The following is a 27,934-nucleotide window of genomic DNA, read 5'->3' as shown; positions in this document are numbered from 1 at the left end:
TGGTCATAACAATGGATTCTTTTGAATTATAGATCATATTAGCTTTATAAACTATCAAGATACATGTACAAACAAAATTTCAGATGCTCTTGGAAACACATTTTAAGATATAGCATATGTGCTATATATATTTTGAGGGGGTTTGTTCATCTTGTTGGGATACTGAAAATTCTATCTTACACAAATAATTTAGCCTTTGATAACCATAGCTTGAATAGATCACAAAGTCTGAATTTTCAAAGTTTTCTCAATAGGCTTTCAGTCCAAATAACTAAAAGACATCTCGTGTCCTAAGATGGGCATTTTGCTTATTTTTTTTTTCTCAATACACAATTAACATCAGTGGGCTCTTTGCTGGCAGTTTGTCTTGGTCATGACTTATTCTTGCAAAACTATTCCTTACTGTGAAGCAGGTAAGATCTTCCCCAATGCAAGGCAAATAATCTGGATCAATAACAAAGTCAAAGGCATAGGTGTTTCAGGACATTCTGGAAAAAGAGGTTTCAACAGTCCACAGACCCTTTTTCCTTTTCTTCCCACTGTGCAGTTAACTGCCCTATTCTCTTCTATTCTGCAAAACAAAAACAAAAAAACATATGTTTTTTTGAAGATCAAGTTTTTCACAGGTACGGAACTATTTGGAATGCACCCAAACAGTAGTGGAACGTTGGGTCTCTCCTCAAGTAGTTTCTTCCTCTTCTAGCAGCTTTTAATTACTCTCTACTGATAATCTCATTACAGCCGAGTCCTTTGGTCAGTCGGTTGACAACCATAAGTGAAAAGAGCTCTTCTATAAAAGCCAACTGATCAAACGGGGTCTTCTCAAAATGCATCTGAAACCTGCCATCTAGGGCTGCTTCTCTTGGCTGGATGTTCTCAGAAATATCTTGCTGGCTTCTTTTTTTTTTTTTTTTATTAAATTCAGTTTTATTGAAATACATTCACACACCATACAACCATCCATGGTATACAATCCACTGTCCACAATATGGTAACATAGTTATGCGTTCATCACCACAATCTATCTCTGAACATTTTCCTTACATCAGAAAGAACCAGAACAAGAATAAAAAATAAAAGTGAAAAAAGAACACCCAAATCATCCCCCCATCCCACCCCATTTGTCCTTTAGTTTTTATCCCCATTTTTCTACTCATCCATACACTAGATAAAGGGGGTGTGATCCACAAGCTCTTCACAATCACACTGTCACCCCTTGTAATCTACATTATTATATAATTGTCTTCAGGAGTCCAGACTGCTGGGTTGGAGTTTGGTAGTTTCAGGTATTTACTTCTAGCTATTCCAATACATTAAAACCTAAGAGGTGTTATCTATATAGTGCATAAGAATGTCCACCAGAGTGACATCTCGACTCCATTTGAAATCTCTTAGCCACTGAACCTATTTCGTCTCATTTTGCATCCCCTTTTTGGTCAAGAAGATACTCTCAGTCCCACAATGCCGGGTCCACATTCATCCCCAGGAGTCATATTCTGCATTGCCAGGGACATTTACACCCCTGGGAGTTGGGTCCCATGTAGGGGGGAGGGCAGTGAGTTCACCTGTCGAGATGGCTCAGTTAGAGAGAGAGAGGGCCACATCTGAGCAACAAAGAGGTACTCAGGGGGAGACTCTTAGGTACCATTACATGCAAGTTTAGACTCTCCTTTGTGGTAATGAGCTTCATAAGGGCAAGTCCCATGCTTGAGGGCTCATCTTGCTGGCTTCTTGTAGGGCCGCTGACGCTCTGTAGCCTGCACCACTTGGCTGCTCCTCTTCTGGATAGGATAGTCAGAGTCCTCCTTCCAGTCATCAAATTCCTCACTCTCGTCCTCGCTCTCAAAGTATGGGGCTGCAATATCTGGCCTGGCTGCTCTCCAGGGTTGGGACGTTCGCAAAGCCCCGATTCCCCTCAGGCTTGGCCATTGGCCGGGCCTCCTCCTCCGTTGGGCCTCTTCCTCGAGCTGTGGCGGGCCCGGTTGCGGGAGGGGCTCGGGATGGCTCCCGGTTCCCTCTGCCTACCTCAATCTGTGGAAGGTCACCCTCGCCAGGCATCACGTCCATCTGCAGGTCACGGCTCTCGTCATACAACTCGGACAGCACGGACATTTCAGCCATCTTACAAGCTGCTTGACTGCTAGCAAAGCCTCAGCTGGTTTTTAGATTAATAGAACAGGGTCCAGAAACATCATCAAAGAAAATATAGGAATGGCAAATTAGCCCATGAAATGATGCTCAAGGTCCATAGCTGTTAGGGAAATACAAATTAAAACCACAGTAAGTTACTGTTTTGTAATTTCCAGTTCAGGGAAAATTAAAATTAAAAAGTTTGACAATATCAAGTGTAGGTGAGGATGAAAAGAACCATGAATTCTTAAACATTGCTGATGCAAGTGTAAATTTGTACAAACACTTTGGAAAACAGTTTTGCATTATCTGGTGGAGTAAACATATACCCTAGAGAATTATTTGCATGTGTTCACCAGGAGATACATATGTAAGAATGTTTTTGGCAGCATTATTGTGTAATAGGAAAAAAAAAACTGGAAATAATTCAAATCTTCATTAACAGGAGAATGGATACATAAATTGAGGCATATTCACACAACAGAATACTACACAGCAGTGAAAAATAAATCAATTATAGTTACATGCAATACCATAGTTGAATTTCTCAAACATAATGTTAAATATAAAACTCAAGACAGAATGATACCACTTATGTAAACTTCAAAACCAAACATAGCAGCACAATAGTTTATCTCAAAGCCACAATATATATATGGTAGAATTATAAAGATCAAAAGAGAATGAAAAAACATTCAAAATAGTAGTTTAGTAGTTAACCTAGAGTATAAAGGATGGAGAAGGTAGAGGTCCAATGAGAGGCTCCAATGCTTTTAGTGATACTCAGTCTTTAAGTTGGTTGGTGGCTCTGTGTTTATTTTATTATTATGCTTCACAACTTACATAAACATTACATATATTCTTTCACGTCTCTCAAATAGTTCCCAATGACTAAAAAATATTTGGAGAGTTGACTAAGTAGGTAAGGAAGAGGAAGAAGTCCAGGGCAATAACAAAAGGTACTATAGTGGGTATAAATCTTTTGCGGACAATTTTTGGAAAAATTCTGAAACTTCTATTGTTCTGCTATATTCTCTTCTGCGGAATCTGCTTTTTCAAGAAAACTCAAGATACATTTGTGTTAACTAGACTTGTGCTAGGGCTGTTTAAAAACGCCTATAAGAGGAGCATGATGGCTTTCCAATAAATGTGACTGCTTGATGACAATGCTTGTGATGCTTTTATCAGATGGTCTCAAGCTTACTTAAAAGATTGAAATGGAAAAATATCAAAACTATACCTCTTATGTCACTTTTTCCACTCCAAAAATTTGTCTCTCATCTCTAGTAACGGGAGACAATTTTGATTATGCAAATATTCTCAGTGCTAATCTTTTCTTTTCACTCCCCAGCAATTTGTTGAAATGTTGGCCGAATATTATCAGATCTTAATAAAAAAGTATGAAGCCTGGTTTATCTCAACACTTTGTGGTCCCTTGACTTGGACTTACTTTGTTCAATGGATGAATAGTTGGATGGAATATCCAACATTGGCACCGAAGCCTATGGGCTCTTTGAAATCTCTACTGGGGTCATTTCATGAGGACCAGCCTGACTAACTCTGGTAAGGATTATGCCTTTTGTTGACAGATCTGCTAGACTTACTGTGCCAGTTTGAATGTATTATGTCCCCCAGAAAAAGCCATAGTCTTTGATGCAATCTTGTGGGGCAGAGATAATAGTGGGGATTAAGTTGGAACGTTTGGATTAGGGTGTTTGAATGGAGATGCGCCCCACTCAACTGTAGATGATAACTGATGGGATATTTCCATGGAGGCGTGGCCCCACCCATTCAGGGTGGGCCTTGATCAGTGGAGCCATATAAATGAGCTGACTCAAAGAGAAGGAACTCAGTGCAGCTGTGAGTGACGTTTTGAAGAGGAGCAAGCTTGCTAGAGAGGAACGTCCTAGGAGAAAGCCATTTTGCAACCAGAACTTTGGAGCAGACTCCAGCCACGTGCCTTCCCAGCTAACAGAGGTTTTCCGGATGCCATTGGCCATCCTCCAGTGAAGGTACCCGATTACTGATGTGTTACCTTGGACACTTTATGGCCTTAAGACTGTAACTGTGTAGCCAAATAAACCCCCTTTTTATAAAAGCCAATCCATCTCTGATGTTTTGCATTTGGCAGCATTAGCAAAATAGAACACTTACTCTTAGGTAAGAAAAGCATAAAAATACTGTTTAGACTTAAGGAAAATGTAGTATCAGTGAGCAGGTCTCTCTGTATGAGTTCAGGTATAGGTACTTCTGAGTATATAAAGACACTGAGGCAAGAGATTAAAAACTGTGGTCTCAACAGCTGACATTCTTGTATTCTCCCAGGGGCACACCTGATAGCCAGTAGTGGCTCCCCTTCTCTAAAGGGCCCTTAGGGATGCGTATTTGGAAGGTTTGGTCCTTACACCAAAAAAAGCATTGAGAAAAGAACAGACTCAGCTTGAGTGTGTTCCTCCCCTGGTGAATTGAGGAAACCCTCTAGATAAACCAAGGATGAGTAGTCCAAGGGTATCACAATTCTCTTGTAAGACTTCAGATACATAGGGTAGTTCAAGAATATCAACATTTTTAATGTATACATAAACACTGTTGATTCATAAACATTGGAAATTGGTATACTAGGGACAATTTTGGAGAAGTTGTTGGTACCTTAGGGATGCATTTGAAGTTCAAGGGAGCAGTACACTTCAAGACAGTCCAATGGACTTGATTTTTTAATATAGAGGAAACAAAGTACTTGCAGAAATCTCAGTTGAGGAGTCTAAAAGAGAATCATTAAGACCAGGTCAAAGTTCTTCAGGAAAACTGGGTGGCCAGCTCTCAACAGGAGAGTGATCAAGAGATGGCAGAAATGATTATAGACTTTAAAATTCAAAATGAGGAGGAAATTAAAAAAAATTATACCATGAGTAACCTTTAATTTTCAAAGGTTAATAAGTTATTTGCTTTAAAACAAAGATTGAAAGAGCATGACCTAAAAGTTGTTGTGTAATATGAGCACATGTTCTATAAACTAATTGAGTTTTTAAGAGGCATTTGGATGTCTCAAGATCTCAAAATTGTTTAGAAAAATTTCCTTCTAAGCAGCCAAATAAAATTCTTAATTGAAAATGTAAATCTTCCACTGGCAAAAGGTGTAAATACAATTTAAAAATGTCTGTTTGAAAGAATGAATATCAATAAGCATGTTTTGTGCGCAAACCTAAAGACAACTTTTATTGCTATTGCAATAAATTTTTAATCAATAAAGATAAGGTGGTATTAGGAATTAAACTGTTTTAACTAATAATTTTGTTTTTCAGCACACTCTTACAGAGGAAAATGATTTAACTTCCATGCTTCAGAAAAAGACAGCATATGGCAAAAAAATTTTATTAGAGTATAACAATAATATGCCTATGCATGTGCACACACACATACCTATATATACAGTAACATACACAATTCCTTCATGCCCAGCTCTCAAGTGAGAAAAAAGGTGTCACTTTGAATCCTGATTCCAAAGACTATGGTTTCAGCACTGAAAATAAGGGAACTAAGTTATCCCTTTCTTCTTTTCTGGGGGAAAAAAAATCATACATGAGTTCCTCTGTATTTTGTTTTTGATGTAAATTTTATAATTCCAAATCTTGGAACTTTATATTAAATGTTTTAAGTTTGAAGGTAATAAAATATATGATAAAGCTTATTTACAAAAATTAACATTTTTTGACTATGGAAATTTGCTTATTTAATGTTAATAAGTGAAATTAAAAATAAAATATATTGGTATGATTAAATTTTTTAGTGAACTTTAGTTTTTTTAATGTGACTTTGTGGTTCACATCTGAAGGGAATGATAAAACTGGGAATACAAACATGGGATATTTTATCCCTTGCAACGATTCAGATTTTTTCCTAAAGTTAAAATAGCTGAAATATTTTGCCATGGGATTTGCCTTGGCCAAAAGGACAGTGATACAGGCAGAAAGGTGGTATGCATTTGTGCATTGGGACTTGCCCTCTTGGAATGCTTCTGTCATCTCCATGTGAAGAAGATGGATTTAGATTCCTTGAGGAAGAGAGACCACATGAAAAGAGAGGGGGAGAGAAGCCCAGCCATTCCCCCACCCCAGCCCAGTCCCCTCGTCCACCTGCCTGCTGAATGTAACCGTCTAAGAGAGCCAAGTGAGATCAGCAGAACCATCCGATCAAAACATAGAATTGTGAGGAATAATAAATTGTTATTTTAAGCCACCATGTTTTGGTGTTTAATACCAATTTCTATGCAAAAATCTAATTCCAAGGTACTTAGCCAAAAGAAGGAAAATTACATCATGATCATCACACAATCCCCATGTTAGATCAACTGTATTCTGGTATAATTGAAAACACATGGGTGCCCAAAATGAAATAGTAATGTACAATGAATAATATCTTTATGACAAGCTTAAATCAGATTTATTTTTATAAATTAAGGTTTATAAACCTTTAACAGTATTGCGATTTAGACACATAATGTGGTAAAACAGTATAATATATGGTAAAGTTATTGAGAAAATATTTTCAAAGACGGGCCTGGAATTTATCAGAAGGATGCTTTCAAAATATTGAGAGGGTATGGTCTCACTAATATAAACTAATTATAATGAGCAAACTCTGAGAATTAAATTCAAGACCATAGGTTATCAGGAGATAGAAAGTAGGCAGAGATTGGGCAATCGATGATGAAGGAGGGCAATCGATGATGAAGGAGTACAGAATGTTCAATAAGGCTCACTGTAAAGATTCCTAAATTGTAAGCTCTTGCAGCAGTCACATTTATTCCTGAGTTTTAACTGTTACTTCTAAATTCTGAAATGCTGGACTCTTTGTGTATAACCTGGTAGTTCCCTGGAACTTTGGGTATCTGTGTGATACCTGAGACTCAGGGTTAAAGTTCTGCAGCTTTGAAAGACAGCATTATTCCATACAGCAACTGCTAAAAAAGTGAAGCAGAGATCAGACTTTAATTAGAATCTGGTTAGGACTAAGGTAAATCAGAATACAGGATATAATATTGTCTGTATTTTAAAACTCCAACTTCTGTGTCAGACCAAAGGAAGAGATATTTTGTCCAAAATTAAAATTTTCTGTAGCACATTATCCAATTTATTTAAACAACCTAATTACATGCATCTAGTTATTCTGTACAGGTTATTGTAATACCCTGATACATTCCAGGGTATTTGGTGCAGAAACAAAATAGTATTTGCAAAGTCCCTTGAGGGAATGGAGAAAAAACGTGGAAATATTAAACTTCCCCACCTGGGGAATTCCTGATATTTTCTCAAGCATTAGGGACTCCCAATTTAATAAGCCAAGCCCTCAATCTTGAGGCTTGCTCTTATGTAACTTATTTCTGTAATGGCAAAGCTAAGTCCACTTATAATTATGTCCCTAAGAGTCAACCCCAGAGAACCTCTTTTGTTGCTCAGGTGTGGCATATCTCTCTAAGACAAACTGTGCAAATAAACTCACTACCTTCCCCCTCTACATGGACCATGACTCCCAGGGGTGTAAGTCTCCTTGCCAAAATGGGACATGATCCCAGGGATGAGCCTAGCCCTGGCATCATGGGATTGACAATGCCTTCTTGACCAAAAGGCGAAAGAGAAATGAAACAAAATAAAGCTTCAGTGGCTAAGAGATTTCAAATAGAGTTGAGAGGTCATTCTGGAAGTTACTCTAATGCAACCTTCAGCCAGATATTGTGAATTGCCACAATATGCCAAGCTCCAAGCCAGATATTGTGAATTGCCACAGTACGCCAAGCTCCAACCAAATTCCTGAAAACCCTAAAGAATACCCTGGGCTCTGTTTAAGACTCTATAAAAGTATTGCCTATTACTTTTTTCTGAAACTTAAAGCCTCCAGATGACTCCTGTGGCAGATAAGCCCCAAAACTCACAGTACCAGTCTCTCCAAGAACACTGACCATTTTTATTCCTCCACCTCATAATGCTGACATCCCTTTTCAGCACAAAGAAGTTAGAACGGTCATTGCCCAGGTATCCCTGAAGATTGAGAGAATGATTAATCAAATGAGAGGGAGGAGTTGTAACTGAGAAGTTAGGATTTAAAAATGGTTATGACTACTGACTCATTATGCAGATATTTCCTTTTTGTTTCTAGTGTATTAGCATAGCCAGGAGGAAATACCTGAAATTTTTGAACTGTAATCCAGTATCCTTTATCTTTGATAATGATTATATAACTATATAGCTTTTATCATGGGACTGTGTGATTGTGAAAATCTTGTGACTGACACCCCCTTATCCAGTGTATGAGTAGATGAATAATAAAATAAAGACTTGAATGAAAAAAATATATAGGGGAGAAAAATTATTAAAATAAGAGAAAAAAAAAAAAAAAAAGAGTACATATCTTAGGGCCAGACTGCCTGGGTTTATACCCTAGCTCTAACACTACTATATGACATAGGTCAAGTTACTCAACCTCTCTCTGTGCCTTTCCCTCAACTGTAAAATGGAGGTGATAACTATAATACTTCATAGCGTTATTGTGAAACTAAAATGAGTTAATATGTGTTTAAAAAGGATGTTGAGAGGACCCAGAAGCCAGCTTAAAAGGAGTTCCCACAGGTTAAATAAACTGTGACAATTTTTTTGCTTCAAAAGAGAAATAAACATTATACTTAAAACAAGATTGCAAAAATCCATGAGTTCAAAATGATACTCAAAAGAATACAAATTGATTTTTTCTTCAAATTTCTAGAACTTTATTAGTAAATTTCATTCAGTTAAGAAAAATATTGTTACTAAGTGTAATTGTAGGTGTATTTTCAAGATGGGTTAAGTGTAACAAAGGATAATAGAGTGTTAATGGCAGGAGAAAGACAAGACTCTCTTCCCATGGAATATAAATAGGCTCATGAGATTTCCTGCTACCCCCTCATCACCCACCCACTTACCGGACATTCATCTACTAAATTGTTAGCAAACATTTAGGAAGTGCGGGGGAGACATTCCCTTCATAGGCCTGACCCTGGGGGTTATAGTTTTTATCCTTTCAACACATTTTATTTGTAGAAATAGCCACCACCCCACCCTACCCTTTTTTTAAATTTAATTACTGGACAGTGGTTGCACTAGTTGTTTAGTTTGGTTGCCTTTTGTGGTTACTAAAAATGCTGGATGAAGGCCAAAGGCTCACATACTGAGCCTTCCTTTAACTTGTATCTAGAGGGTGAGGGTCCAAAGAATTGTTACCCCAATGCAAAATAATCCTACTCCAATTGAGCTTATTTGTTCTGACCTTTCCTAGGGAATGAAATAAGAAAACTATTTATTTACAGTGCTTTTTTTTTTTTTTTTAAGTATTCTGCTTTTTTTGGTTATACTTGCACATGGTTTAAAGAGTTAAAAGATTTCAACAAGACTTCCCATTCCCCAAAGGCAACCACTTTCAACTTTTAGCTGATTCTTTACTATTTCTCTCCATGTTTCTAAATACCTTGTTCATGTTTCTACTTGATTTTTCAGTTAGACCTTATCTATTGACTTCTAAGTTTGGAAGATGATTTAGTTCTCTTTTGCACACTCCTCCCTAACTCCACCACACGTGCACACTTTCAGTCCTTTAATTCTCCTGACATGGTTATACCATATCTTGCTCATCCTGCACAATCAGCATGTTGTCATTGATGTAATGATTGATGTGATGTTCTACAGAATGTCCAGAAGTTTAAGATCCTTTTCAGGCTATTTTATGACAGAGGGTAATATTGTTAACAGCCCTGGGGCAAAAATGGAATGTGTTTTTTGCCTGTTCTGTGGGAATGCTGTTTCTGATCCTTTCTTATGAATGGAACAGAAAAGAATGTATTTGCAAAATCACTAATGCACCCCGAACACCTGAAACTGTGTTCCAAATTTTAGCAAGGGCAAACCACTCTCCAATTGCTCTGGTTAAAAAATAAATAAATGAATAAATAAATAAATAAATAAAGTCATCTTTATCTTTTTCTCACATATCATGCAGCCAATCTATTAGCAGAACTTATTGTTTCTACTCCAAAATATATCCTGAATCTTAATTAGTTCTCAATATTTCCACCACTTCCATTTCATTTCAAGCCACCATAATTTATTCCTGGGACTAATGAAATACCTTCCTAGCTGACATTTCTGCTTCCACTCTTGAAGCTCAACAGTGTACCCACCAGATCCACTTTTAAAATGCCACTCCCCAGCTGAAAACCATCTAATGATTTCCCATCATACTTAAAAATAAAATCTCAAGGAGCCGGTGGAGAATGCAAGGGTATTGGGCTTCCCACCTGGATGTTGCTGATGTGCTCACAGACATAGGGGACTGGTGGTTTGATGGGTTGAGCCCTCTACCACAGGACTTGCCCTTGGGAAGACTGCTGCTGCAAAGGAGAGGCTAGGCCTCCCTGTAATTGTGCCTAAAGCCTCCTCCCGAATGCCTCTTTGCTGCTCAGATGTGGCCCTCTCTCTCTAGCTAAGCCAACTTGGCAAGTGAAATCACTGCCCTCCCCTCTATGTGGGATCAGGCACCCAGGGGAGTGAATCTCCCTGGCAGCATGGAGTATGACTCCTGAGGAGGAATGTAGACCTGGTGTCATGGGATGGAGAACATCTTCTTGACCAAAAGGGGGATGTGAAAGGAAATGAAATAAGCGTCAGTGGCAGAGAGATTCCAAAAGGAGCCGAGAGTTCACTCTGGTGGGCACTCTTAGGTACAATATAGACAGCCCTTTTTAGGTTCTAATGAATTGGGGTAGCTGGTGGTAGATACTTGAAACTATCAAACTACAACCCAGAATCTATGAACTTGAAGATGATTGTATAAAATGTAGCTTATGAGGGGCGACAATGTGATTGGGAAAGCCATATGGACCACACTTCCCTTTGTCTAGTTTATGGATGGATGAGTAGAAAAATGGGGGAAGGAAACAAACAAACAAAGGCACCTAGTGTTCTTTTTTACTTTAATTGCTCTTTTTCACTTTAATTATTATTCTTATTGTGTGTGTGGTAATGAAGGTGTCAGGGACTGAGTCTGGTGATGAATGTGCAACTATGAAATGGCACCATGAACAACCGAATGTACGATTTGTTTTGTATGACTGCATGGTATGTGAATATATCTCAATAAAATGAATTAAAAAAAAAAAAATCTCATCTCCTTACTCCATTTGACCAGAGCCTTCCCTATCTCACTCTCATTTCCTACTACTCACGGTGCTTACCCAGGCTACCTTCTTACTCAGGCTCACTCACCTTCATTCAGCTCTCTCCTCAAATGTCCACTCAAAGAGGTCTTCCCAGACAGATAGCAGCATTCTTTTCTTTCCCCTACAGTTTGTATTATTTCCTATCATTCTAGTTTGATTTTTGTCTCTCCAACATAAAGTTCCTTTAAAGGAGGGAATGTATTTTACTCACTGCCGTCTTCCTAACGCCTAGAAAAATGCCTGGTACTTTAGCAGACGCCTAAAAACATACTTAACTAAAAGAATTTGGATTACACTTATCCTGCTTAACTGCAGCACTTGCTTTGTAAATGTCACCTCACTAGGGTAAGCATGTAAACACGGAAGCACACAGGGGAGGCCTGCCTTGCCACTTTTGAGACCTTTTGTAGGCTCTCGCTGAAACCTCTTGCCGCTCTCCTAACCAGAGCTGGGTCTTAAAATTTTTTCGCGCAGAGGAAAATGGAAGGAGCAAATTGGAGAAAATGGGGCGTAGAGGGCGTGAAGAAGGAACCTCAGCTCTCCAGCATTCGGCTGAGAATTTACTGTTTCCCACGGCAAGGCCGTTTTTATCGGGAGGGCCTTGTTCCGAGGCTGCGATCCCGTATTGAAAGCCCTGGCGCAGAACGGAAAACAAACTAATCAGCCACTTTCCTAAACCGGTCTCCCTGGTTACCCCGCCGAGTGTGTATACATGAAAGGGGCGGGGCTAATTGCGAGGACCTCACTCCGGAAACCGCACCCTCCGTGGCGATCTACCGTCGAGGATCAACTAAACGCAAAGCAAGGTATAACAGTCAGCAGCGAAAGCGCGCACTCGACCGTCTCAATGCGAGCGGAAGGAGGGAAACTGCACCTTAGAAACGCTTTGTATGTCCAATGATGATTGGCTGGAGCCCTCCTTTCTTCTCTTTTGGTATTGGCTGGACTTCCTTCCCCGCCCATCCAATTGGCTTTTAACTAGGTACTTCTGATTGGTTCCTCCTGGTGGTGGTGGCGCGAACTTTTTGTTTCTACTATCGTAGATTGGTGGATTTGAGCACCTGGCACCTCCTTTTCGCGGAAGGAGCCCGCCCTCTTTTCTTTCTGTCCCTTCTCCCGACCCGTACGCCTTTACCCTCCAACTCGTGCGCACGAATGGTTAAAAAAAAAAAAAAAGGGCGTCAAGCTCGAGCCCGCCAGCCAGGCCTCTAGCACCTAGAGCGCGCCCTCAGCGAGGACCCGCGCGAGCTGCCCTTGACTGTGCCTGCGCTGTTTGAAACTGCAGAACCCGTTAGGATCTTGGGGAAACTACCGTTCCAGCTGGTTCCGGAGCCCGTGAGTGCCAGGGAGGCGAGTGGCGGTCGCGAGATGGTTCTTGCCTTTCGCGTCTCTGCAGCGTGGAGACTAGAACTGGCATTTTCGAAGGACGCCGCCTTCAATAGCAGCGCTGGCGCGGGCGGAGGCTAAAACACGGGGGTCCTGAGACTGAGGAAAACGCGCCAAGTTCCCCTCGGTGGTGGAGTGGGAAAGACCCTAGCGGCTCACGGGGTTCGTAAGCCGGACCACTTTTGCGCTCCTTTCCATCCCGGGGCGGACCCAGGCGGCCACCTCACTGGGAATGTAGTTGGTGCGGGCGCAAAGCAGGACCGAGTGGCGGCCCGGGTTCCCGCTCTTGGGAGCGGATGGTCACTCCCCCGAGGGGAGGGGAGCCGACCAGCCTTCCTTGGGTCGGGGACCCGGCGGGCTCGCGGCAGGGACTCACCTGTCGCACTCACACCCATCCCTGTTGGATTCGTCGGCGTCACCGCCGCGGACTTCGCTTTGGGACATGACCAGGTAAGGACAGCCTGGGAAAGAGGGGCGGGTGCCTGGGCGCGGAGACAAGTTTGGCCGGCGCCGGAGTGGGTCTGCTCTGGGACACAGTCATGCGCTCTTGCCAAGCTGTTAGCGGAGCCCACTGTGCACCGGGAGGGGCGCCCCTTCCCGTCGCTGCTGGGAGCTCAACGAAGGCAGGTGCGGGCTGGGCATAAATAGGCCAACTCTCCGGGCGAAGGGGCCAGGCGTTTTCAAGTGAACGGTGGTGAGGGCCAAAAACGCTACCCGCTAGCGTCCCACCTTGCCCATTGCTGCGTCTGAAGGGCATAGACATCCACTGACACAATCTCTTGTCATCTTTTCAGGGTCCTTTCTGTTCCCTAAAGTGGTGCGGGATGGGGAGAAGAAATGCTTTCATTCACGTTGTTCTATCCCTGTATAATTGCTTTATTTTACGTAAATTTTACCGCGCATTTCTTCCACTTAAACTAAAAAATTTCCAGACATCTTTAGAAAGTGACCACGTGTCTTAAACCTTGCTGGGAATGTTATCCTTAACTGTTAAACATGTTTTTTGATAAATAGGAATCCGTTTGTCATCTTGTAAAAAACTTAAAACGTAACTAATGGTACTTCTTATTCACGCTGTCATTTGTTCAAGAACAATTTATGTTCAGCTCATTATCTTTAGTTCGAAACTTGATTTACAATTTTAGGACAAACGTTTTTTGACTTAACGACCCAGTTGTAAGGAAAGCCAAGCATAAGATGTTATATTCTCGGTAATGTCAAGTATTTGATAATTGCTTTAAGGGACCCAGGAGGGTTGGTTTATTGATTAGGATGATGATAACTTTGTTTCAGCTGCTTGATCATTTTTCCCTTCTATTTATTTAAAGCTGGTTACTGTGTCACTTAAGAGAATGCCATTTCTGTCATTCATTAAAATTGGCTCCCAAGGAAAATCTTTTAAGAGAACCATTAATGTTTAGAGCTCAGTGACAGGTTTATCATATGGTAGCTTTTCGCATTTGGTGGTCAGGAGAATTAAGTTGAGTTAGAGACAGGACGGGGAAATTGGTCTGCTGTCCAGGTCTTCTTGAGTTTGGGTCTCAAAAATTTGGTTTCACCGCTTAGTTCAGTGTTGCAGATTTCCCAGGTCAGTGGAGTGTAACGCTTATGGATGGAATTTGAGTGGATTTTGTTAGTACACCTTATTACTTTGTATGCACAGCTGAAATTCGTTGCTGAGGTTTTGGGCTCTAAGTAATTTTCTGATAATACTCCAGTCATATAATTTCCTCCTAGATGTCAAAGGGAAGTAGGAATGATGTATAAAATAGCTACCATAAATGTCGCCATACTTTTTCATACAAAAGTTTTACTTTAAAACAGGGTAGAAAAGGTTGCAAAAGGAAAACCACATTTTTTTCCATACTGAAAACAGTTTAAAAAAAAAAATCCTGTAGTTAAAAAAAGTGTTTGGAAAATGAGAATATTGTGGTGCATGGCATATAAAAATTTGATATATGCAAAATACAAATTTTTAACACAACCATGACAACTTTGCATAGTTTATTACCTTTCAGTCACATTTTTAGGTGTAACTGAACACAAGATCTGTGCCTTTTCTTAAATGCAAATTATCCTTTAATATGCTTTTTAAAGTTTTTGTTTATTTCATTTATTAACTCAAATTAACAATTAGAAAAGGCCATGGGAGGGAGGACTCATTTATGTCCAGCACTGCTTTCTTTTCCCATTCATCCATCTCTCTCTCACCTCTTTCTTTAGAGCTTTAGAACTAGAGATGGTAGTTACTCAGTATTTTCTGAATGATATAATAAATTATTAGGAAAGTTTTTCTTAACTCCTTTACTTTACCATAGGGTGTACTGAATGGCACATTTCTGATGGGAATCCTTAATCTAATAGTAGGCTGCTAAATTCAGTATCTGACATTCAGAAAGTTTAAGTACAGTATGGCAAACTTCTTTATTTAGGCGGCAAACGTTGAGTGTCTGTTATTGCTAGGCATTAGTTTTTCAAATATGAAGTTCTAACCATGTCAACTTTGTTTTGGAAATTGATGGTTTCGTTGCCTACATTTAATAATTGAAATCTAATGAAACCTTTTTTTGTGTGATTAACAGATACAGTTGGTGATTCCACCTTTTCCTTATAAATTAATTCTTGTCAGCTCCTTGGGATTTGAAAAGAAAATGCCTGGTGTAATACCAAATGAAAGTAATGGGCTTTCAAGAGGTAGTCCATCAAAGAAAAACAGACTTTCCTTGAAGTTTTTTCAGAAAAAGGAAACTAAGAGAGCTTTGGATTTCACAGATTCTCAAGAAAATGAAGAAAAAGCTGCTGAATATAGAGGATCTGAAATGTATGTATCCTATTTTAAGTATATTTGTGTGCTTTTTTAATTCCTCATCAATGAATAAGCAGTGTACTTGGGCTGATATCTTCAGACATTCTTACCTTTCTAGTAAAAACACAGTGAAACCGGTGGTTCCCCACAGGGATCACATCCATCATGTTATCTGCATTGTGCTTAGCCAACGAGTTAGACTAATTTGGAGAAATATTTATTGACTAAAATTATTCTTCAGTTTATTTGGATTATTTGTAGTGCAATACTTTGTGTAAGGGTAAAAAAATAGCTCATTTTTTGATTCAGAAGACTTGACGGTTAAACTGAGATATTTAAACTTTGTAGTTATACCTAGTATATGAAGTAGCAGACCTATTGAGGGCATAAAATTGCAAATTATATTTAAAATAACCTTAAAAATAAGAAATGCTTTCTATGCAAACAAATTCTTTAGTGATTGAAAAGAAATCAGAACAAAATAAAATACTACACCAACAGTTGCTCTAACTGGAGCCTACACTAGTTCCCTGTTTAACAAAACAGGTACTCTGCTGGGTGACTAAAGTGGATTTGGTCCCTTGTGTAATTTCCTAATATCAGTAGTCAGTTTAGGAGATTGCGTATGGACCTTTTGTTTATCAAGCATTCATGCATATCAACTCTGAGATGCTAGAGTAATAGCCAGCAGTAGTAAAATAAATAAAAATGCAGGAAGGCCCCAATGTTTGTGTTAAAGTGAAGTAAAAGAATTATAAATTTAAATAACTTTTAAATGAGGGATAGCTGTATAATTCCTTTTATAAACTCCCCTTTTTTCTTACTCTCTTAGGTATCTGACTATTTAGATAGTGCAGCCCCTCCCAAATAGTGCTGTAGTGAAGTTATTCCCAGATTTCTATTCAGAGTTAAACTATATTATCAACATGTCATGTTGGCTGAACAAATCACAGCAGCAGTTACTCAGTTTTCTACTCTGTAAAATGGGATTAACAGCCTCTTGGTGAATTGTTTTGAGGACTGTTGAGTATAATAATTGACATTCTCAAAGTGCTTTTTTATTCTGGGTATGTAGTAAGTAATCTTTGAGCCTTTGTAAATTTCCTCTCAAAATGTCACCTGAATAAAATCCACATACTTTGCAGATCATGCAACTTTTGGGGAAAGATTAAATCTAGGGAAGTGATATTTCCACTTGATTTCTTTATACTACTTCATTATACCTTTCTTCCCTTACACTTAATAGAGATCAAGTTGTTCCTGCAGCACAGTCCTCCCCCATAAACTGCGAGAAGAGAGAGAACTTGCTACCATTTGTGGGATTGAATAATCTCGGCAATACTTGTTATCTTAATAGTATACTTCAGGTAAATAGACAATTTGCTGTGTAATGAAACTTTAATAGGCAAGGAATGATGTTAACATTTAATGTTTTGAGAATGTCAAGATTATTGAGGGACTTTAATTGTCCATACTGTTTTTGCCTTTGTGACTAATCCTAAATAGGCTAAAATAATAATTCTGAGTTGCATGCAAAATTGATTGGACCTCTGTTAAGTGGAAGATGCCAAACCTGTAGTTTTGATCCCTGGCTCTATGGTGATATGTATCTGAACCTTTCGAATATATCTTTTATATTGTGCCCTTGTAACCACAAGTCTTAGTAGTGTTGGGCTAGGCGCAATGCTTTGCTGCCGATGAGGGAAGACGTGGGATACTACCGATGAGGTAAAGAACAGTTCTGACCCAAAGCTTACCCTTAGACATTTAGGTAACACACATTTAAAAGTGCTTTACAAAAAGCATGCTACTGTTCTAATGACTTAAAGTATATTTTGATGTTTTTCAAGTAAATGCTTTAAGACAGTCTCACTTGTTTACAGGTATTATATTTCTGTCCTGGTTTTAAATCTGGAGTGAAGAACTTATTTAATATTATTGCAAGGAAGAAAGAAGCCCTAAAGGATGAAGCCAACCAAAAATTAGATAAGGTGAAAAAACAAAACCTAGAAAATAAACACCAAAAGTTATAAATGGAGGATTGGGGAGGAGGGGGATGACAAGAGATTAATTTTTGGTTACAACAAACTATAACTGAGAATTGAATTTCTCAGTAACTTACGTTGTTTGAAAGGTAATTGTTCTTCAATTTTACAACATAGCTAACTAAATTATCCCCTTTTACATTGTATTTTCACCAGTCTTTTAATTCATTGTTTACCAAACTTGTCATTTTAGTGCCTCAGACACAATTTGTTATACCTTTTTACCATCAGTTATTTTTTTTTTTTCACATTGACTCACTTTTTACATTTAAGTAAATATATTTGAAGAAGCTTTTGATGCATTTAATTAGAAAACCGGTATCATCCACATAGAAAGTAACAAAAATTATTCTTAAAATTAAAAAAAAGTTTGTGTACCTCCTAAAATTAGTACTATGATGAAATTAAATTTAGAAAAGCTCATATTGGTTAGTTACAAAAAGACAAGAAGGGGGAAGGAACGTGATTTGTTCATAATTGAAAAGATTGGTTTGTGTGTTTCTTTGACAGGGAAATTGCAGAGAAGATTCGTTGGCAAGTTATGAACTGATATGCAGTTTACAGTCCTTAATCATTTCAGTTGAACAGCTTCAGGCTAGTTTTCTCTTAAATCCAGAGAAATATACTGATGAACTTGCTACTCAGCCAAGACGACTGCTTAACACACTCAGGTATAGCTTATAATTTTAGGATTCCAATATAGGTACTTACTTCTATCTTGAAAAGGAATAAACGAGAAATAAAGGCAAGGAGAAATATAGTTCTACAAGTTCATAGTCCTTTTTATCAGAAGCTCTGAAAAATGAAAAACGTGTTTATAAATTTGGTATTAAACTCAGTCAGACCTGAATTTATACGATGCTATTTATAGTCTTTATTCATATTTATCTTTAATGTGAATATTCATACATTTTTCTGTAGAAATAGTGTTTAATTTGGGGGCAATGCCCATATATCCCATTGTTGGTGGTATATATTTTACTTACATGCTATGTTGTCTTCCTAAGTCTAAAAATTTCTGAATTCCAAATACATGCCGCAAAGGATTAGATTAGGAATTGTGAACCTATGTTATTTCAAAATATATTATGCATAAAAGCTGTAAATTCTAAATATTCTAATTTTTATGTGCTTAGAAGAGAATTGTTAGTTAATTGGATTATGTTGCTTTGTAGTATTGTCTTAAAAAGTGAAACTTTAGCTTTTATATAAAGCAGGCTTATCCCCACACACACACATATACAAATAAGGTAAGTAAAAAAAAATTCATATTATCATTTAGGTGAAGAACAGATCTAGGTGCAACACATTGCTAGGCATTTCTTAAACAGCAGAGTAACATGGTGGCCAAGAGCAGGTTTGAATCCTGGCTGTGCATCTTAACTAGCTCTGTGAGCTTGGACAAGTTACTTAAGCACTGTTTCTCAGTTCCTTTATTTTAAATTAGCTGAATTAATGTTTTGGATTTTTTAAATGAAGTTATTTATGATGTCCCTATAAACGAATCCTTTTCTATATAGAAAGGTTTTCTTTTATGTATTATATCTTCTAAACTACAATAGATGAGATGAAAATTTTTATTATAGGGAACTCAACCCTATGTATGAAGGATATCTACAGCATGATGCACAGGAAGTATTACAGTGTATTTTGGGAAACATTCAAGAAACATGCCAACTCCTAAAAAAGGAAGAAGTGAAAAATGTGGCAGAATTATCTATTAAGGTAGAAGAAAACCCTCATGAGATAGAAGAAATGAGTATTAACAGCACAGAGATTGACAATACAAGACATTTTGAAGATTGTAAAGAAAAACTCCCAAAAGGAAATGGGAAAAGAAAAAGTGACACTGAATTTGGTAACATGAAGAAAAAAGCTAAAGTATCCAAGGAATACCAGTCATTGGAAGAGAACCAGAGGCAAACTAGATCAAAAAGAAAAGCTGCAGGTGATATGTTAGAGATTCCTTCTAAAATAATCCCCAAGAATGCTTCTGAAAATGAGAGTGCAAGGCCCTCACAAAAGAGATCAAGAGTTAAAATAAATTGGTTAAAGTCTACAACTAAGCAACCCAGCATTCTTTCTAAATTTTGTAGTCTGGGAAAAATAACAACAAACCAAGGATCCAAAGGACAATCTAAAGAAAATGAATATGATCTTGAAGAGGACTTGGGGAAGTGTGAAAATGGTAACACTTTAAAGGTTAATGGTTGTGGACTTGAATCTTCAGGGAATAATGTTAAACCCATTAATGTTAATGAAGTTAAGCCCATAAACAGAGGTCAGTATAATTTATTCTTGGACATTGATATATAGGGGCATTAACAGTTGTAGAATTGGAATTTTCTCTCATTAGACACGTGAAATATAATCTGTATGGTTAAAATTTTTGTTTTTTTTAAAAGAAAGAAACTTAATGTGACTTGTGTTTTAAGCTTTATGCTTTGATATGTTAATATATTATCTCATTAATCTTAAGGTAAAAGTAATAAAATTTATGGTTTATAAGCTAGAGTTGGTAAATGTATATTTTAATGGGCAAAAGCCCTCTTATCTAAACAGTGTTTGACATAAAGTCATGAAAGAAATTGTGTTCAGTGAAATGTTAGAGAACTAAGTAGTTATACTTGCTTGGACTAAATTTCCACCTAGATTTGTCCATACTACAGATCTTGGAGAAAATGTTTAGTATTGATGAATGTAGTTAGTGACTTTACCAAAAGTGCCATTCTGATTCTGAAGTTATTTTATGGGGCTGTTTTTGGAAAAGAGAGTTAGGAAGATACAATTGTGACTTTGCTTTAGAGAAAATAGTAATTCATATTCAAAACATCTCTCCACGTAATTTACCTTTCACACAGAAGGCATTATTTAATCCTAGTGAGCAAGCTGAGATATGAAAATGGAGCTTTTATTAATGATGTGATTTATTAAAATGGAATATTAGTCACTTGGGCCATGCTGAAAAGTTCATCAGTATAGACGAATACTTTTCCAATTTCCTTTTTAGGTGTGGAGCAAGTTGGTTTTGAGCTAGTAGAGAAATTATTTCAAGGTCAGCTGGTATTAAGAACTCGTTGCTTGGAATGTGAAAGTTTAACAGAAAGAAGAGAAGATTTTCAGGACATCAGTGTACCAGTACAAGAAGATGAGCTTTCCAAAGTAGAGGAGAGTTCTGAAAGTAAGCAAAATTGGAATCTTGTAAGGACCTTGGAATAATTATATTTTTCTTCAACAAAATACAGCTTATATATTATATTAGCTTCTATAATTAGGGAGAAAAGAGCTGGCTTTTAATGTTCTTGGTCTAATATAACTTTCCCTTCATACAGCTTTACTTGTTAATACTTATAATTTGGAGAATTAAGGCATCTTCCTTTTGATATGGTGTGTTAAAACAGAAAAATGAAATGCCTTACTAAGTTAATAGCTTTTGGGGATTCACATCTTTTAGAGCTGCTGAAATTATTTTTAACTTTTTTCCTAATGGTGATGTTCCATCTTCAGTTGTTGCTCCTTGATTTAGTAAGTGGCTTTATTTGCTTGCCTCTGGTATAGTCTGTTGCCTGTTTTTTCTTTTTTTTTTTTAATTCTCAAAACACATTCAGATTTATATTATCATAAGATACAACTATAAAAAGAGCTAAATTTTTATTTGAGGTCCTTTTGTCATAATTATCACCCAGTAAACACCTGAGCCACTGTTGTGTCTAGTCCAATTAAGTTAACAAAAAGTATGTAAAGGTCATGGGAGAAAATCATGAGACTGATTTACCTATTTAGATATTGAAAGTTAGATATAATGTATAAATTAAAATGTTTTATGCTAAGGCAGAGACTAGGCTATTTTGTTTTTGGTATCCTTATCACATAAAAATTTGTTGGCTGATGAAGTGTTAAATATTTAAAAGATAATGTGCCCTGTTGAGGATGCACTTATGATAGGAATTTCGGAAACTAAAAAGTAGAAATCTCTTTATTTCTTATTTGGGAATGGGTTAATTGAAATTTATTAATGCTAATTTTGAACATGGGGCTTAGTGTTTTAATTTTTGTATGTCTGAGAGATATATTCATTTGTGAGTGAAAGGATTCTCTTTTGTAGTTTCTCCAGAGCCAAAAACAGAAATGAAGACACTGAGGTGGGCAATTTCACAATTTGCTTCAGTGGAGAGGATCGTTGGAGAGGATAAATATTTCTGTGAAAATTGCCATCATTATACCGAAGCCGAGCGAAGTCTGTTGTTTGACAAAATGCCTGAAGTTATAACCATTCATTTGAAGTGCTTTGCTGCTAGTGGCTTGGAGTGAGTATTGTAAATAAAGCTATATGAAGAAAATGGGCCCTGCTATATAGGAAGTTTTGTTCAAAAAACTTTAACAGCAGGAATATAAAGTACTGAAATGTACTTTGTAAAATTGCCTTAGTAAGTTTTGTTGTCTTATTAAGAGTTTCCCTTTAAAAGTGCATCACTTTAAATCCTTTGTATGAACAGCAGCCATGAGAACGGTTGGGGTGGCACTTTTAAAGACTGTCTATTATAAAGTATGAATTCTTCACTTTTCTCATTTGCATTCCTTCTTAGAGACTAGTAATAGAATTCAATTTTAGTAGAACTGACTAAAGCAGGCAACAAATTTTGTATATATTAAGATTTTTTTGAGGAAGAAAAGGCAAATTCTTTTTAAATTAGCTTTAAAATAAACCAGGAAATCAAACTAGTCTTTGAGCAATTTAAGAAACTTTTGCATAGTTGAGAATTTAAATGTCTAAAAGATATTAAAAAGTGTTTATTTCTTTTTGTTTAATCTGTGATTTTTTCTGGCATGTATACATAAGGTCATTATAGATTTTTTCTGTTGTATTTTAATTTGTTTGAAATTACTATGAGACTTTCAATAGCTGTCATTATGCCAGACAATGACATATAATCTTATCTTTCTTCAGTGGACTTTTTCTTTGATATAATATTGTTTTTTTTTATTTTTGTTCCCACATTTTGGTAGAGAAAGACTTTACATTAAAATGATTTACTAAAATGTGAAGGATTTTGTTTTAGTTCAGTGTATTTTTTACATATACTTTTTACAGAAACACCCAAGTAATTAGCAGTTATTTCATTATTTTTTGTGTATATGTTACAAATATTACACAAAATTGAGGGCTTGTTTTTTGTTTATTTACATGAGCACTAAAAGTAAATACAGACTTGTAGGTTGATTTCACAGTGGGTATAAAACTTTGAATGTATTTAAAATAGAACTGCAGAAAGAAAAAAACCTTTTTTTTTTTTTTCCCTTCCAAAGGTTTGATTGTTTTGGTGGTGGACTTTCCAAGATCAACACTCCTTTATTGACACCCCTTAAATTGTCTCTAGAAGAATGGAGCACAAAGCCAACCAATGACAGCTATGGATTATTTGCAGTTGTGATGCATAGTGGTATTACAATTAGTAGTGGCCATTACACCGCTTCTGTTAAAGTCACTGATCTTAACAGTTTAGAACTAGATAAGGGAAATTTTTTGGTTGACCAAATGTGTGAAATAGGTAAGCCTGAACCATTAAATGAGGAGGAAGCACGGGGAGTGGTTGAAAATTATGATGATGAAGTGTCGATTAGAGTCAGTGGAAATACACAGCCAAGTAAAGTTTTGAACAAAAAAAATGTAGAAGCTGTTGGACTTCTTGGAGGACAAAAGAGCAAAGCAGATTATGAGCTATACAACAAAACATCTAATCCTGATAAGGTTGCCAGTACAGCATTTGCTGAAAATAGAAATTCTGAGACTAACAGTACTAATGGGACCCATGAATCTGATAGAAACAAGGAATCCATTAACCAAGCAGGCATTAACATAAGTGGATTTGAGAACAAAATTTCATATGTAGTGCAAAGCTTAAAGGAGTATGAAGGGAAATGGTTGCTTTTTGATGATTCTGAAGTGAAAGTTACTGAAGAGAAGGACTTTTTGAATTCTCTTTCCCCTTCTACATCTCCTACATCTACTCCTTACTTGCTGTTTTATAAGAAATTGTAGAATGAGTGTATTTTCCTTGTGTATATATTAAACAGACATGGACAAACATTGGTAAATGTAATTATAGTAAAGAGTCTTTAGCTTATCTTTGGAAGCTACTGGAATTATTGGTCTTTCTAGGTTTTTATATAAATAGTGAAATTTGAATTACTGAAAACCATGTTAATTTTTAGAATTCACTTTTCTTACTAGAGACTAGTGATACATTAGCTTCTGGGAACAAACTTGTATAGATACTTAAACGAATTATCCAAAATAGAAGCATTTAAACACTTTCAAACTTACACCTATCTTTTGTGTTTCCTTTTTAAAATAAAGTGCTCGTATTTGTATTCTCCATATTTTGGAGTAATTATCCACATGATGTTTGTAGGTCCTGTGGTTTTTCAGCGAAGAAGCAGAAGCTCATTCAGTACATTTAGTTTTATAACACAGATGTGAAGCCAAAACTTTGATAGGCTGTATCAGAGGCACAGAGAGTCTAGATGTGTGTATTCACAATGGTGTTCATTTTGTGCCTTGAAACACTTTTAAAGTGTCTCAGAAAACCTGGACAGTCCCCTCCTCTCTTTAGAAGAATTTTATATATATTTATGAAGATGATTCTGTACTCTAGTAAACTAATCTTTTTGGGCATGGACTAATTTGTATCTCTTCATAGTCATATTCTGCACGATCTGTATATAATACATCAAACTTAAGAGTTGTGACCTTAAATTTAACTTTTTTTTAAAAACTGGGAGGTCAATAAAATTTGAACTGCTTAACTGTGTATACAAAGAATATGTCTATATATTGATAGAAAATAAACATGCACAGTTACCTTTGATAATGCTTGCTACTTTCTGACAGTGGAGGTGAAGAATTTTTCAAATAGGATTTGTGCTTGGTCCATCCAAGTTGTCATGCTTAAAAGTTTACAATAAAAATTGTCACATCTTGGTTGACATTTAAAGTAGACATCTAACTTTATGGAATCCAAACTAGGAGAACTTAATGTTTGGGTACACATAAAAACTTGGTTAAATTTTCATTATAAATAGAGTACACTAAATTGTAAACAACCAGTTATCTTATGACTTGTTAAAGGAAATTGTTGGTACTAAGAATATTTCTTAAAAACGATTCTAAGTATGTAAATGCAATTAGAATAATACTGTTATACTCTTTCAACAAATACAAATGCCTTGGAACTAATAAATTAGTTACATGGTTACATAATGTCTCATCATTCATCCACAAGATGGTGTGATAATAAAAAGTCATGGCTCTCACCCCATTCTACATTCAGAATTACTAATGGAGCTTCTTAAAGAAACAGCCCTGAGCACTATCCATAGGCTTCTGATGGAGTAGGTCTTGGATAGAGCCTGGACCTATATTAAATTCCAGAGACAAGAACCAGTAGTATAGATTTCTGATGTGAGAGATTTCGCATTTTAAGAAAATTGTAGTACATGAGAAATTAGGAAGTATGTCAGTGTTTTTATTTTGAGGAAGAGGAAGCCTTTTTTTGACTTAAGAAAATAAAATTAGTATCACATGGTAATTAAATAATTTCTATAAATCTTAAAGTACTTGTTTACTGTCATTGAGGCTTGTGTAAAAGGATCCAGCCTCTTAGATAAATGTAACCTAATGAGTCACCTGGGGCTACTTAATATTCTCCCTTGTACCTGCTCCCTAACCCCCACCTACAAAGTGGGAGGGGAGGGGAGTGTGTGTGTATAAAACTTAAAATTAGTTTCTATTCTTGACACTTGCCTTTCCTTGTCCATTTGGATTCTTTTATTCCAAATAAATTTTGGAGGTTACGCACTCTTCTGAATTAGATAGCCCCTTGTGGCCAACACTGTATAGTCATCCCCAAAACCTTTTTGTTATTCACAGTCTTTGAATTGACATAGCTAAGAAATTTGAGACATTATTGCCTACCGTAAAGGTAGGCTGGGAAGACAGGCAAATTATCACCCATCACCTATGCTGTCAGGAGAATTAGACATTTTTGTAATCTTGTTTTCTATATCAACCACAGAATGAAGGCACTATTCAATCAGTTCTTGTTAAGGGAGTCAAGTAACTTTGGTCAGTAGGTCAAAGGGGGGATAGATTATATAAAAAACTTGATCTATAAGCCCAGTACTACATAAAAAATGTTCAAAACACTACCAGAAATCATTAATATGTACTGTCTTGGAAAAACTTGCCAAGTAACTGAAATGTATTTCTCAAATCTTTTTTTTCTGATTAGTTTATCATAATACAAAAAATAGACTTCTAAATGGATTAGTTCTTAATTCTGATTAAAGTTACTTTTATTCTTCATGTTTGTAAATTCTGTACAAGTGTCAAAAAGTATGTGACTTCTCATTCCACTCAGATTAAAATAATCTGGATCTTAGTATACCTTTATGGTAATGTAAAACAGCTTTAAAGTGGATTTCTAATTTACCAATTTAGATAATTCAAAACTGATGACAACTGGTTGGTTTAATTTGAAACCCAGGGATCAGTTTTGTTTAGAGAGTCACAAAGTTCATACTACTATCACTTGTACGAGATTGAAAGTCAAAAATCAGGGAGGCTACTGTCACTGGTGTTAGCTATTCCAGTATTTAATTACTACAGACAAAAAGTTTTTATCAGGTAAAGTTATTTCTGCAATTCTCAATTTGTGGAGGTAGGTGGGGTTTCTATATGGAAAATAGCAATCTGTTTTAAGACTACACAAACCAGTTATTGATATCTATATCTAAAACCCATCCATTTTTGGGGTCCTTCTGTGGGCCCATAAAGTGACTTATCAATCTTGATTTTCATTTTGCTAGATTTAGAAATAGTTCTTGAATCGACTCCAATATCTGTGCCTCTTGTCAAAAATTTTTAAAGTTCCACTCAGGAGAATTAGTGTAAACAGTCACATTTAATAGTACCTTTAAAATAAGCATTACTACATTTAAAATGTTTCTAAAATGAATCTATAAATGGTAATATAAATTAAAAAATATGAACTTAAGGTAAATAAATTTAACAGTAGCTATGCTATAAATAATGATAAATGTATAGTGTACCTTTGAGTCATTAAAATGTCTTTAAAAAGGATAACAGCATATTACCAGAACACTGGAAACCATAGCCATGATTCTTTTAAAGTCTACATTTGATAATCTGATCTTTTTGGCCACTGCATTCTTCAATGAGCAAATTAGTGCTATAACTTCCAGAATTAATCCCCAGTCTTATTTTTTCCATAGTTCTTTTCACACTCAGTGTTGAATACGTGGCTCTTTTCAAATGAATAAAGCAAGTGCTTTTATTTTAGAGATCCATTTTGCGAAGGCTCATTCGACTGAAGGAATCTCTGAAGAAAAAAATAAGGATATAATTATACGTAAACAATTTTCACATAATCCTTTACAATATGTTTTAGATGCTTTTCTGCCAGGGCTGTCACCGCTGTCAATTAACTTTCATGTTAGATGCTTATCCTACATATTCTGCCATGTATCTTCACGTTTGTTGATTTCTCTATAAGTGACATTTTAAAAACATAGTAACCACTTTGTCAAGTCCATTTATCATTTCTTAATTTGTCCACTAGGTACTACAGATACTGTTGTAAACAAGGAACTAAGAATGGGAGCATTTCAGGCAAAGATTATTTGGGGCTATTAAATGGCAAAACACAGGTGGCTTCTTTAATAAATTTCTAAGCTTCAAACCAGTGATAGTCAAACTTTTTGGTTGCAGGTTCTTTTTGCACTCTTAATGCCTGTAAGTCTGTAAAATAATATTTCAGATTTTGTAAATCAGCAAAATGAAAAATTCATTTCAAATTCTTCTAAGGAATTTTTATTCTCTAAATTTTAAGAACTTAAGGGTGAAGGGAATAATATTTTAGAAATGCTTCAATGTATTTTCCTTTTATTCTTAAGCTGGTTTCTTTCGCTTACTCTTCCTGCCATTAACTTTAAGTCATGGGATTTAATATCTCCGGAAAGGAGAGGGGTAGCTATAAAGAGATGTTTAGCTTTGAATCTGGAAACTTGTTGTTTTGGTCCCAGGGAAAAAAGCAATCTTGGATTCTAAATTCCAAAAACCTCCCTGCACCTATTAAGAACTTAAAGCTTGGAGAACTGATTATAAAATAGATCAAAAAGAAAGCAAAACTCAGGATGTGGTGTAAGGGAAAGTTGTTAGATAGGAAGCATACAGCTTTTCCACTTAAAGAAGTTGGAGGGATCTGAAGAAAGAGAGGCTGGGATTAGGAAACTGCTTGGCTACCC

At 36.6% G+C, this 27,934-nt stretch overlaps 2 protein-coding genes and 1 pseudogene across 8 annotated transcripts in view; 1 reads left to right on the top strand and 2 right to left on the bottom strand.

Moving 5' to 3' along the window:
- Window positions 1–713: 713 nt before the first annotated feature.
- Window positions 714–13,400, bottom strand: LOC119527226 (annotated as a pseudogene).
- Window positions 12,537–24,415, top strand: USP1 (ubiquitin specific peptidase 1). The gene is made up of 9 exons (XM_037827048.1): window positions 12,537–13,207; window positions 15,340–15,578; window positions 16,810–16,930; window positions 17,447–17,554; window positions 18,119–18,279; window positions 19,195–19,889; window positions 20,619–20,789; window positions 21,714–21,915; window positions 22,916–24,415. The coding sequence occupies exons 2-9, from the start codon at window positions 15,409–15,411 to the stop codon at window positions 23,646–23,648; spliced, it is 2,361 nt and encodes a 786-aa protein (XP_037682976.1). The 5' UTR covers window positions 12,537–13,207; window positions 15,340–15,408; the 3' UTR covers window positions 23,649–24,415.
- Window positions 20,122–27,934, bottom strand: part of DOCK7 (dedicator of cytokinesis 7) — a 325,545-nt gene continuing 317,732 nt past the window's right edge. For 3 of the 7 annotated variants that reach the window (XR_005215342.1, XR_005215344.1, XR_005215347.1), the window contains 2 exons: window positions 24,472–27,009; window positions 20,122–20,783 (listed from right to left, as the gene is read on the bottom strand). Coding sequence is in view for 1 of the 7 variants with exons in the window: in XM_037827046.1 (XP_037682974.1) it covers window positions 26,967–27,009 (43 nt within the window). In the remaining 6 variants the exon portion in view is untranslated. Of the gene's footprint in view, window positions 20,784–22,564; window positions 27,010–27,934 lie in introns of those variants that run through there. The other 4 variants (XR_005215343.1, XR_005215345.1, XR_005215346.1 and 1 more) reach the window with 2 other exon arrangements.

The sequence above is a fragment of the Choloepus didactylus genome, chromosome 2 (genome assembly GCF_015220235.1).
Source record: "Choloepus didactylus isolate mChoDid1 chromosome 2, mChoDid1.pri, whole genome shotgun sequence".
Taxonomy (NCBI): domain Eukaryota; kingdom Metazoa; phylum Chordata; class Mammalia; order Pilosa; family Megalonychidae; genus Choloepus; species Choloepus didactylus.
The sequence above is the reverse complement of the archived record's forward strand: the minus strand, read 5'-3'. Positions and strand labels throughout refer to the sequence as shown.